Genomic DNA, 12635 nt, shown 5'->3' on the forward strand with positions numbered 1-12635 from the left:
AGTTGTGGCTTTTTTCTCTTAATATATTGAGCTATGATGCTCATGTGGAAGACAGCGGTATGAATCCACTTCAGGAAATCAGTCTCATATTGTGGATTGCAGTATTTGTGTCTGTCTGCTGATGCGCCATCATGATCTAGCCTTTAATGAGCGCCCGTCTACATGGTCACTCTGTGACCGTTATGTGTAATCCAGACCCTGGGGCGGCCGAGGATAGAAAGATGGAGCGAATGAGGGGGCTAATGTGCTGCTTTTGCAGTAACGCCCCCGCCTCAACTCATCCGTCTGATGCTCTCTGCTTGCCTCCGAACATTACTGTCACAGATTGCCCTCGCACCAGAGAGAGAGAACATAAGGAGAGATCAGCAGCAAAGATGAACGAGGAGAGTAAAAGAGTGAGTGAGAGAGAGAGAGAGAGAGAGAGAGAGAGAGAGAGCGGTGATTGAAACACAGCAGTAAAAAATAAGAAAGAGGAGGGGAAGATAAAGGCAGATAGAGAAGATGAAGAGGAGAAGAACTGACAGAGTGAGAGAGACAGTATAAAGACGCAGCGGGAGACAGTAAGGCGACAAAAAGATGAGGGCAGAAAAAGAAAAACAGAAGAAAGAGATTAAGAGAAGGAGAGAGAAGGGGAAAACCAGGAAGGCAGAAAGGATAAGACGCATTTGAAAACGATTACTCCTACGTTTGAGTGCTGCTGTGTGTGTGAGAATAAGAGAGAGAGAAATAAAGAGTGCAGGGGATTTAACCAAACAAACAAAAATACTAATGGATTGCTCCTGTTTTAAGAGATTTTGAAACATGTTGCTGCCCTGGAATGGAAAACTAACTGATATTTCCAAACCAAACAAATCAAATCGTAAAGCAAACAGCAGTAGCAGTGCAATACATTGATTTACTTTCAGTTTCGCTTTTAATTCTCATTTAAAGCTACGGTGCACAATTTCTGCTCAATGAGCGGCACCAAAGCTAATTGCAAAAATAATTTTCAAAACAATTAAAAAAACCTTTTTCGAAACTTCTTTCATTTACATTCAGTTTCACTTTTAATTTAATTAAGGCTGAAAACCATACTTGAGTAAAAGTACAGATACTTTACAGCAAAAATGACTTAGAGTCATTTTAGTCTTAGAGTATCTGATTTTAACAGTACTTAAGTATTTTACTCATACTGAATGTAGGTTCAAAGATGAACTAGTCCTCAACACCTAAGAGACATGCCGGTGAAAATAAGAAACAATTGATTTGTAAAATGAGAAATCATGTTTATTTCTAAAATCAAAATAAACTGAATACCTCAATATTGCAATAAATCAAGGTCGACACAACGATCTTTTTAAACGTCTACAAACTCTCAAGTCTCAGTTAAGCTCAAGTGCACAAAAAGGCCATAAGTAAACCAATATCCTTCAAAAAGTTCTTGTCAATATAGAGGATAAATAAAATAATGTTAAGTAAAATGAAGTAGTCAAGGTCTGCTTGCACTTGATGTGCTGGTTTTGGCCTCATCACCGACTACAGTCATGACCTCAAATCAATCACCTGCAATTCAGCAACTACCTGCTAATGCACTCACATTCACGTAAAGTAGCCTTGTTGACAAGTTTGGGTGAGTAAAGGCAAAACGCACAAGATATAGTACCTTCAACGCCCTGTAGATGGCGATATCACTTCTTTTGAAGCAGAAATAACTAGTGCAGAAAAAATTACTCATCACAAATGTATTGGAGTAAAAATTACATTCATGTTCAAAAATGTGGTCAAGTAGAGAGTAAAAGTTATCCTTGATACTCAGTAAAACTACAAAGTAGCCAAAAAGATACTTAAGTACAGTAACTAATTACATTTACTCAAATACTTTACACCTCTGCTTGAAACATTCTCGTCTAGCCACGTGAGCTTGATTTCAGTGCCGTGAGTTTGGGTCGGGACTTCTGTTTACAAATTTCACCTTTAATTTATCCATCATGGTATGTTGGTCAAAACAACCTAGAGAAACATTTTCTTTTCTTTTATAGCTCACAAAACCTTTGCTGTTGTCATTTTTGATGTATCAATCAACTCACATGTTTCTCCTAAGAGTCAATTGTTGACATGCATTAAGAGTATAGAGATATAAAATGAATGCGTATTACATAGCTCAGTTAATTATGATGAGAAATGTTTAAGTTCATTGTTTTTCTATAACATCCGCTAGACGGACATCTTTGACCATTGCGCTCACACCTTGTGTCTTTATGAAGTGTTTTGCTGTTCTAAAACTGCACCACTCAAGTTAAAATAAGTTCAACTTTTAAAAAATAACCATGAAATCTTGCGTTTTTAAAACATAAAAGACAAAAAAGTAGATGGCGACGACACGCTGCCGAAAGCAAGACACTCTACCTGCAAACTAGAGCAAATAAAGATGAATTTGATTGATATCGTAACAGCCCTGGTTTTAGATCTCTTCTAAAACTCTTCTAGATTACTAGGGTCTTTTTCTCAGGAAAAATCTTAGCAACGGGAGAACGTCTCCATTTAAACTCCTTGCGTTCTAGGAGAAAGAATTGAGACATTATATACATATATGTGAGCAAATGGAAGATATTATTATAGTGTTGCTGTACACATTAATATTTGTTTGCATTTCAGTTAATAGTGTTCCTTTTCAGAAATGTGCCATACTCCTCATGCTTGTCTAATTATTCAAGGTTTTATTCAATTTGAAATTCAATTTAATCAAATGGCATTCTGCAATTTGCTTCATCTATAATTGTACTGATATGAATTGGCAGTCTATGAATCACAGCTCTGGTTTTGTGTGGCTGATAACACACTCGCAATTTTCCCCCGTCTGTCAGGAAACTTGCCAGGTAACTCGTAATTCAGTCTCGGATTCAAGAACAGCCGCCAACAGCGCTGTCACTAACGACGTTCGTGGCTTTCATATAATGTCACTTTATTGTCTGGGGAAAAAAGGCAGTATAATGAAATAATTTATACATACAGCTTCTTCTGTAGCTGATTTAAATCATGTCTTCGCTTTAAGAAGATGTCTTAATACACAACTTATCATGGTTCTGTCATCATTTACTCACCCTCATGTCATTCAAAACCTGTGTGACTTTCTCTCTTCTGTGGAACACAAAAAAAAGATATTATGAAAAAATTTTTTGTCAATACAATGAAAGTCAGTGGGGTCCAATCAGTATTGTTTTGGACCCCATTGGATTTTATTGTACAGACAAAAAAATTTTAAAATTTGTGTTCTTTAATAAAGAAAGTCGTAAAGGTTTGGAATGACATGAGGGTGAGTAAATGATGACAGAATTTTCTTTTTGTTTGAACTATTCCCTTAAGATTAGAGTCTAAAAATCTTCCATTGACCTTCACAAATGCTCAGCATTTACATCTTCATTCATCCTATGTCATAATTACCGTCCTCGCACTCGGAATTATGTGTTTCTATGGCAACACTATTAATGCCAAAATTAATCTGTATTTTGAGTAATCAAAAGACATTATTTGTCTTTTTACTTTTTAGATTATTTTTGCATTATTAAGACTTTAAAAAATAAATTTTAGGAATTATTAAACAGAAATATTGCACAAAAAAAAACTGCTTAACTACATTATGCTGCTGAAGCTGCTGCCATTTTGAGTGTATTACGTTTCAGGTGCTGCTCTCAGACAATTCAGAGTTTTACAAGTTCGTACAATCTCATAATTACGGAAATTCTGACATGGCGTGAGGGCACCTAAAATCTAACTGACAGCGATGATTGGTCTTCTTCCTGCATTCATTTACATATTAAAAGCCTAAGGGGCCGTTCACATGTCACATCTTTTGCACGCTCAAGTTCATTATTTCAAATGTATTTCAAAAACGCAGGCGGTGCGACGCACTCATTGTTTTCCAGGCACAGCGAGATGAAAAAATTTCAACTTTTCAGAATGCCGCAAGCACACTGCAGGTCATGTGACAAGAACCAACCGATCAGCTTTGGCCTTTCCATAACAACATCGAAAGCTCAACCGAACAGCTGATAATAGCTGTACAGGGTGGGTTTTTATTTCTCATCTTCATAAATATATCTAGTAGTAAAGCTAATGCAAGGGCTAGAAATCAATTTATTAGTTGCTGATACTTCTTCGTTGTAGTGGAGAGCGCAGTTCATGGTTGCATAGCAATGACAGATGCCACGGGAACGCAAGCGCTTTGGAAAGGAGGAGTAAGCGGCGCGGCCACGCTTTCCACACGTTTTTAGACGCGTTTCACCATTCACTGTTTTCAGCTAAAAACGTTAGAGATGCACCGATACTAAATTTATCTGCCGATACCGATAGCCGATTATTCAGAATGATATCGGCTTATACCGATACCAATAGTTTGGTTTTTCTTAAGTAAAAAAAATCTCTCCCAAATAATGTTGCAAACTATACAGGGAACCCTCTGATTTGGTACACTACAATATTAGAGGTTACAATTAACAGCAAAGGTATTATATTCAGCTGCTGTTTATTTTCAGATATAATAATTACACTCAAATAAAAACTGAAATGTTTGTATAAAACTTAGTATCACATAAGGTAGTTTTCATAAGCACTTGTTGTCTTCATGGCAAATTTACACAAACATATAATTAACAGTAAATAAGCTCCTCTCTAGTGTTTTTTATATGTAGATAGCTAAAGAACTGCGAACATTGGAAAACATTCCTGAGGTAAATGTGACATGATGTGACATATTGTTCACAAGCTGTTTTGTTGACGTCTTTACGCGGTTGAAACACAAATAAAGTGATTACATGAGACATGATACATTCCGGTAAGTTGTACAATATATTTCAACATACCTTTGATGTTCATGCATGTTTTTCGAGAGATAACTTGTACTGAAGAGGAAGAAAAGACACGCACTCCGAGTTGCCGCCTGAACTGAGGCATTACAGCGACACGTCACATTTAAGAGCGTCAAAACGCCATTTATTGTTTGAATTTCATGATAAAATGGACAGAATTTGAAAACTGAAACTTTAATTCTTATCAGAAGTAATAAAGCACAAATCTTTTTGCAATTATTGGATGGGAGGCGCTACAAATAATATTTGATGTAGGAAAAAAAAAACGCAGACCTGGCAACCCTGGCTTGAACTACGGGTGATTCATAGGGTCAAAAAGAGCCTGCTTTAACGTCACTATTTTTAAACTGTTAATGCGTTAAAATTCAACACGAGTGATTTTCTTCACACACAGTATGTATGAGTTGCAGTCTGAACACGTCTTTCCGCACCTTTTTGATTGACAGGATATAATCGACCCTGACCATCGGCAGTTTTTAAATAATCGGCCGATGGCCGATAGTGATAATAATAGCTTTTATCGGCCGATACTGATTGTTAGCCAATACATAGGTGAATCTCTAAAAAAAAGTAAAACTTTTTATCAGTTTAGCTGTTCATTTACATAACAACTGTGTTTTGGGGGCCTAAAAAAGCGAACTTTTGAAAACGGGTTTCAAAGTGCAAGTTTTTAAAAAAAAATAGCATTGTCATCTCCGTGTAAACTACAAAAAACAAAAAACTTTTCAAAAATGCGAAGGAAAAATCTTTACGTTTTTAATACAGCATTGTCATGTAAATGTACCCTAAACCTAAAATTCAGTTTTTCCTTGTAAACTCTAGTATTTCTTTCTGGAAATGCAAATATTTTTGACACTACAGAGGGTGGCTGTTATTATATCGGTCAATTCAAATTGGGCTGTTTGGTGTAAATGGGGTCATGGCTGATGCGATGATCCTGACAGAACAGCCCAGTGGAAATTATATCTCATCATTGAGTGTTGCCTGTCTAGTGTTACTGGATCAGGATGAGCCAATCAATGTGTCTGAGCTTAGAAGATCACAGCTGCATCCAGTACAGCGGAGTGGACAGTCACACACACACATCTACAGAGATTTCGGCAAGAGCTGAGTGTCCAGTGACACAGCAGGATATGTGTACAAGCGACGGATGGCAAACAGCTGCCGGGTTGAACCAGGGGACACCCAGTACATTTTGCCTCTCGTTATACCGGCGAGGAGTAATACACACACATGCATTGCAAACAGAAACGCACACACAGACACACTACGGCTGCGGCAGGAGGAGAGGCTTTGTTGAACCTCCGCCGCACTGAGCCCCGCTACATCCGCCACATGCCGCGTGCAATCTGCTCCAGACAACACACACACACACATAGACTCAGGGGATTACACACACACACTCATAGTGTAGAATGAGAATGCACATAACATGAAAGAGCTTATATAACAATGAGACGCGGTGAGGGAACGCTAGAACATTAAGCCATTACGAGCAAAAAGCGTATCACAGTCCCACCGATATCCAGAATAACAACACAATCACAAAAAACAACATCATGTCACGGTGAAACTCACACACCTTCAGATATGAGCTTAAGCATGCTATGTAAACTGCTGTGTCTGCAACACACACACACTTTTTGCTAATAATTCAAATTTAAAAAATAAATAAATTAAAGAAAACTTTTTTGAAATAAAAAAAATAAAATAAATTTGCTTCTGACACAAATATAATTATGTTCCTAAAACCTTTTTTTTTTTTTTTGGAATTTTTAAGGATTATTTTGCTAATAAATCAGATTTGGTCTTACCCTTCCAAATTTTTCAGTGGCCACAAAAAAGATACACTTATTTTTAGCAACATAATTATATTTCTTTCAAGAGCAAATGTATGTGTTATTCATTACATTCATAAAAAATAAATAAATATTTAAATTAATTTATAATTTTTAAATAATTTAAATGGTTATTAAATAGTATTAATAGCTGAAAACATTACATGATTGCTGTATAATTTCCAACTATTATTAAAAATAAAAAACTTTTTAAAAAGTTTTCCTTATTTAAATTGTTTATTATTGTAAGTTTTAAATAAGACAACTTTAACTTTAATTAAATAGCTAAACAAATTTGCTCGACACACTTTAATACATTTTTTTTAAATTCCGCTTTAATTTATATAGTTTTTTTTTTTAAAGAAAATAATAGCATAAAGCACTCTTATTGTTTTCAACAAATTCTCTCAATTTTGACAATTTTTTAAACAATTTTCTCCTATATTATCTAGCTAGATTAATTTTGTTTAATTTTGTTTTCAATTTTTTTAATTTGTAATGAGCATTTTGCTTTTATTTGAAAGGATGAGATTCAGATTGAAGATTTTTGATTGTCACATATATACATTTATATACAGAATACAACCTGCAGTGAAATGTGGTCCACTCCATAGACTGCACAAAACATATATATAAAGGATAAACATAGAAATAATAATAGAAAATAGGTAAACCTGAAGAAGTGCAAAGACTGTATAGATCTGAGACATGAATAAATACTCATGACAGTGTGGCATCAACAGTACAAAGGGCAGATAATTGAGAACTGACAGGAAAGAACCAGAGGAGAGAAGGAAATGACCCAGTCTGGACTAGAACTTGTGTCCCCATGAGCACAACAAATGACCAATGACTTGTTGGGTCATGTGAGAGGTCCGTCAACTGGTCCCAAACTCTCTTACACTGGCCCCTGGGCCATCGGACCATCTTTTATCTCTATATATTGTAACCGAGGAAGCCAAAAGTTGCTTAATAAAGCTGAACGTAAAAGACTAAACCTCTTTGAAGAGAAAAAGAGCTGCAGGTGTCCCGCCCTTAGATTGCCTGTCTAGCACTCTGTCATTCAACATTTCCTTTAGGGAGACCGCAGACACAACATGCTGACTATTTCAGCTTAATTAAACATTTTATTTACTGGACTGTGTGTAGATCGACGTAATAGATTACTTGTCACAACTCCATCTAAGTCGTGCTTGAATGTACATAACTCAATGCCTTGATGCTAGAGTGTTCTGGAAGGTTGCCAGGGTGTTGCTATGGGGTTTCTAGTTTAGCTACCAAACATCTAGAACAATGTTGCTTCAAAACGTGTGTTTGGAGAGACTACAAACATGACGATAAAAAACTATAGATTTAACAGTTTTGTTCCTCTAGTGCAGGGGTGGTGAACGTTGGCCACTGTCCTGCAGAGTTTTGCTCCAATCCTGATAAAAACTCACCTGCCTGTAACTTTCTAGTAAGCTTTAAGACTGTGGCTCTCTAGGACCGACGTTCGCCACCCCTGCTGTAGTGTGTGGAGTGGCATGATGTGACCAAGACAGCACACCACACACTAACAGATTCCATTCACAAACAACCAAAATCCCACCTGTGAACATGGGGAAATCTCGTAAAATCTCTCACGGTCAAACATGACTTCAGAGTAAATAAACATGGCCGACGACAGGTGAGAAGAAATGGTGATAAAAGTGTTTGAACTGCTTTTTACAGAAAATTTGTGGGGGGGGAAAAAAGTCCATCAGCTTGCTTTCTGATTGGGTAACTGTTCATTCCACATGACTATATATAGAGTGTTTGACAATATGTATGTGTTTCCCCCCACACAACAGAATTTTTGTAAACCTTTAAAATGTTGGATATTTACGATTTGAGATCAGTGCGGTCCCGACGTTCTTCCGAGCAGATTCGATGAGAAGGACCTGGCTACGGCCTGCAAAATGGGGCGGGGCTACACATGTACTTACTCTGATTGGCTCGATCCTCTTTCATAGGCATACATGATAGGAAATATGTTCGGAGTTGTCTTCGCTGTAATATGCAGACAATACAACATTAGCATACTGTACATCCCGCAATGGCAAGAGAAATTAATTATGAAATGTTTATTCATAGTGGATGGTGTACACAAACACTGTACTTAAGTTAAAGTTGAGAAACACTAATAAAATATTACTCAAGTACAAGAGAGGTTAGAACTCAACCTATTTAGAGATCTAAAATAGGTTAGAGCTCAGTCTGACATTATTATGAATTATTAGGAGCACACATGATCTGAGAATTTGAGCGGGACAAGACCAAATCAAGTGTTTGTTCTTGATTTCTTCACTTTAAAATTACGAGGAACAGCATGTTTTCCTGAAATGAAGTGGAGGAAAGAGTCTGATATATGCTCTGCAATGTAGTGAAGAAAAGAAAGTTTCATAAAAACTATTTTAATGTAGACACATTAGCCTATTGCAGTGTCATTTAGTTATCATACAACTGCACCCAACATGGCTTATAAGAACCAATAACACCTTCTGTAAAATAAGTGTGTCTTGCCATGTTGTTTAAATTAAAATGAGACTGATACATATTTTTCGTTTCCTTTCTCGTATTGGTGATTTGAAGTAATCACATTTCATTAATCATTTAATTCATAATTCATTCCTCTACCTGAAGACCTGACCCTTCCGCTGTGGATAATCAACCAATACATTTTTATTTAAATGTTATGGGGTTGTTCGTGCGTTAGCCTAAAGACCAGCTCAATTTATTGCAAGATACAGGCTAATGTTTTTTTCTTCCATGCTTTATAATGAAAGCTTTGTGAAAACATTTTTGCAGTTCATATAGATTTGAACGACATCCTACACTGATTACAAACACATTTTTTATCACATATCCCTATGAAAGACGATCGAGCCAATCAGAGAAAGTATGGGGCGGAGCAAAACATGCAGCCCCGCCCTGTTCTGCAGGCTGCAGCCAGGTGTACTCGGATTCAGTCACTCTTAACACACCTCACACCACAAGAAAATCTGATAAGATAATCTGTAGAACCATCAAGATAAACTGGACTTTACCTAGGATTGTCGGAAGGGGAGAATTGGGCCGATTATCTTGTAGTGTGCGGGTGCCTTAATGTAGACATTTCCATTCAGTTGGTACCGATATGTCAGCCAGGTCCATTAATTGACTGGTATATTGCCCATTTTTGTGTGATTTTAAATTTTCACTCAGCGTTTTCTCCCTGGATTGATTCTACATCAAAACATGCTGAGAACTAATGTTGGTCTGGAATGATGCAGAGACCTTTTTTGGCCGTAGCAGAGGTAATATGAGCACCACTGAATAGCCTTCTGGGCCGCCACGGAGCTTTTTAAAGCAGAACTGTTTCCAGCAGCCCCGCTGCACTATCAGCATGCAGAACCAGCGAATGTGATTTATATTTGTGTGTGTGTGTGCCAGCAGACCAGATAGATGGGGAAATAGTTCTGCTGTTATGTCAAGCTTTATCCAAAATTCATCACCCACCAGAGTGATCAATACTGGAAATGCAATAAATTTAAATACAGCGCAACATGTGTCTAAAATGCTTCATTTTATAGACTTGCATTTAAACTGCCAGTCAGAAGTTTGGACATGTTTAACTGGAATTTAATCCTTTTAGTTTAAAGGTTTATGAGTAGAGGCTTGAAATGAGTTTTTAGAGGAAATTGTTTCTTTTTACTCATATTGTTTGTAAATTAAAAAAATGCCATTTTATTAACTCATTGGAAAATTCTACAGCTTGAAAATGCTAATACTCTTCTGTGTTTTAGGATTAAAAACTATACAGCTCTTTAAGCCACACAATTTGAGGTATCATTCATGCCCGTAGTACAAGCGGTGCAGAACGAATAGGCCAAAGCTAAGAAGAACCAGGAATATTAATATAGATACTTTGCTTCGCAAGCACTAATAAAGAATGAGTAGGTAGGTGTGTCCAAACTTTGAAATATTTTACTGCTCATTAACCTCATATCGACACCTTCGGGTTTCCAGGTGCTGTCATTAGATATGATGAGACTTTAATCCTGAGATTAAACCACAGAGGTTTGATAGAAGCGAGGAGGTCAGGCACACATCACGGATGGGAAATGGAGTTTACAGAATAATAGAGGAGAAGGGCAAGAGAGAGGAGGATTAGAAAGGAAGGTCGGTAACGAGGGAGCCGATCGGAAAAGACAGAGATAAGGGGAGAGAAGAGGAAAAAGGATTTTTGAAAATCAAGCTACTCACAGAGTGGTTATCGAGTGTGTGAGCGTGACAGACAGACGGAGAGAGACACAGAATAAGCGAGCAGTTGTGTCAGGTTTCATCTTCATCATTGGTATTGCTGCTCATCTCCCTGCTGAAAGAGACACGCAGAAACACACGCTGACACGTTCAAAATCTCTCCGTCTTACTGTAGTTTCAGGGAGTCGTTAGTGTCTGTCAGGCTGCTGAGGTTTTAATTTGATTGATGATGATTCACTGCTGTTTAATTCATCACAGTACTGATTGATGCTCTCACATTTGTGTTCCCACAGTACTACGAGATGTCCTACGGGCTCAACATTGAGATGCACAAACAGGTAAGGTAAACCTGTGGGGCAAATTCACTAAGCAGTTTTGCCTGTGGTATTTTAGGACTCGAAAACAGCATTTTATTCTCTGTTCACACTGCACACAAATCTGATTCTGTTTTTGAATCAGATCATTAGGACAGGTTGTTTATAAGCTTGCAGGTATGCACAATATTACATATGATCACATTACGCTTGCGTTGTGCCCTAAATAATTCCAATCTAACCGTTTACACTTGTAACATATATGGATGTGGTTTGGATCCTGTTTATAAATGTGATTTCATGTGATCTGACCATTACCGTTTACACTTGAAATACATATAGATGTGGTTTGAATCCGGGTTGTAAATGTCTGATATCATGTGATCTGACATTTACACTTGAAACACATGTGAATGTGGTTTGGAGCCGGTTTATAAGCGTTCAGTTTCATCTAATCTGACTGTTCACAATTGAAACACATATGGATGTGGTTTGGATCCTGTTTATAAATGTGATTTTATGTGATCTGACCGTTACCGTTTACACTTGTAACATATATGGATGTGGTTTGGATCCTGTTTATAAACGTGATTTCATGTGATCTGACCGTTTAAACTTGTAACATATATGAATGTGGTTTGGATCCTGTTTATAAATGTGATTTCATGTGATCTGACCGCTTAAACTTGTAACATATGGATGCGGTTTGGATCCTGTTTATAAACGTGATTTCATGTGATCTGACCATTACTATTTACACTTGTAACATGTATGGATGTGGTTTGGATCATGTTTATAAACGTGATTTCATGTGATCGGATCGTTTACACTTGTAACATATATGGATGTGGTTTGGATCCTGTTTATAAACATGATTTCATGTGATCTGACCATTACCTTTTACACTTGTAACATATATGGATGTTTGTTTGGATCCTGTTTATAATCGTGATTTCATGTGATCTGACCGTTTACACTTGTAACAAGGATGCTTTTTGGAACTGAGCATGTCGGCTTCTAAAATGAGAAATAGACTGTGCACATTGTGTTCAATGTGATACCTGATTTGCATAATGCCTTTCATGAATCAGTTACTGAAACCAAATACACATGTGAGTGCAAATAAACAAAACTTATCAGTGGGCGCAATTCATTCTCAGTGAATTCCCACATGTGTGCACAATGAAATGGTTTTAATGGGGTTTGAGGGAGGGTTATACTCTTCCATGATGCTTCATAATCATACACACACACATTTATAACATTATGCGCACACACATGCTTTTTGGAATACTGTTAAAAGCATGAAGCAGACTTTTGTTTACATTTTAAAAGTATAATAATTATATAAATTAGAAAAAGATTTAATATGAAAAATT

The 12635-nt window shown here is 36.9% G+C and overlaps 1 protein-coding gene across 2 annotated transcripts in view; it reads left to right on the plus strand.

The window, feature by feature from the left end:
• Positions 1-12635, plus strand: part of tle2b (TLE family member 2, transcriptional corepressor b) — a 52371-nt gene that overhangs the window by 15018 nt on the left and 24718 nt on the right. For both annotated transcript variants that reach the window (XM_051908599.1, XM_051908600.1), the window contains exon 4: positions 11236-11280. In XM_051908599.1, the coding sequence (XP_051764559.1) occupies positions 11236-11280 (45 nt within the window). The remainder of the gene's footprint in view (positions 1-11235; positions 11281-12635) is intronic.

The sequence above is a fragment of the Ctenopharyngodon idella genome, chromosome 10 (assembly GCF_019924925.1).
Source record: "Ctenopharyngodon idella isolate HZGC_01 chromosome 10, HZGC01, whole genome shotgun sequence".
In the NCBI taxonomy this organism is placed as follows: domain Eukaryota; kingdom Metazoa; phylum Chordata; class Actinopteri; order Cypriniformes; family Xenocyprididae; genus Ctenopharyngodon; species Ctenopharyngodon idella.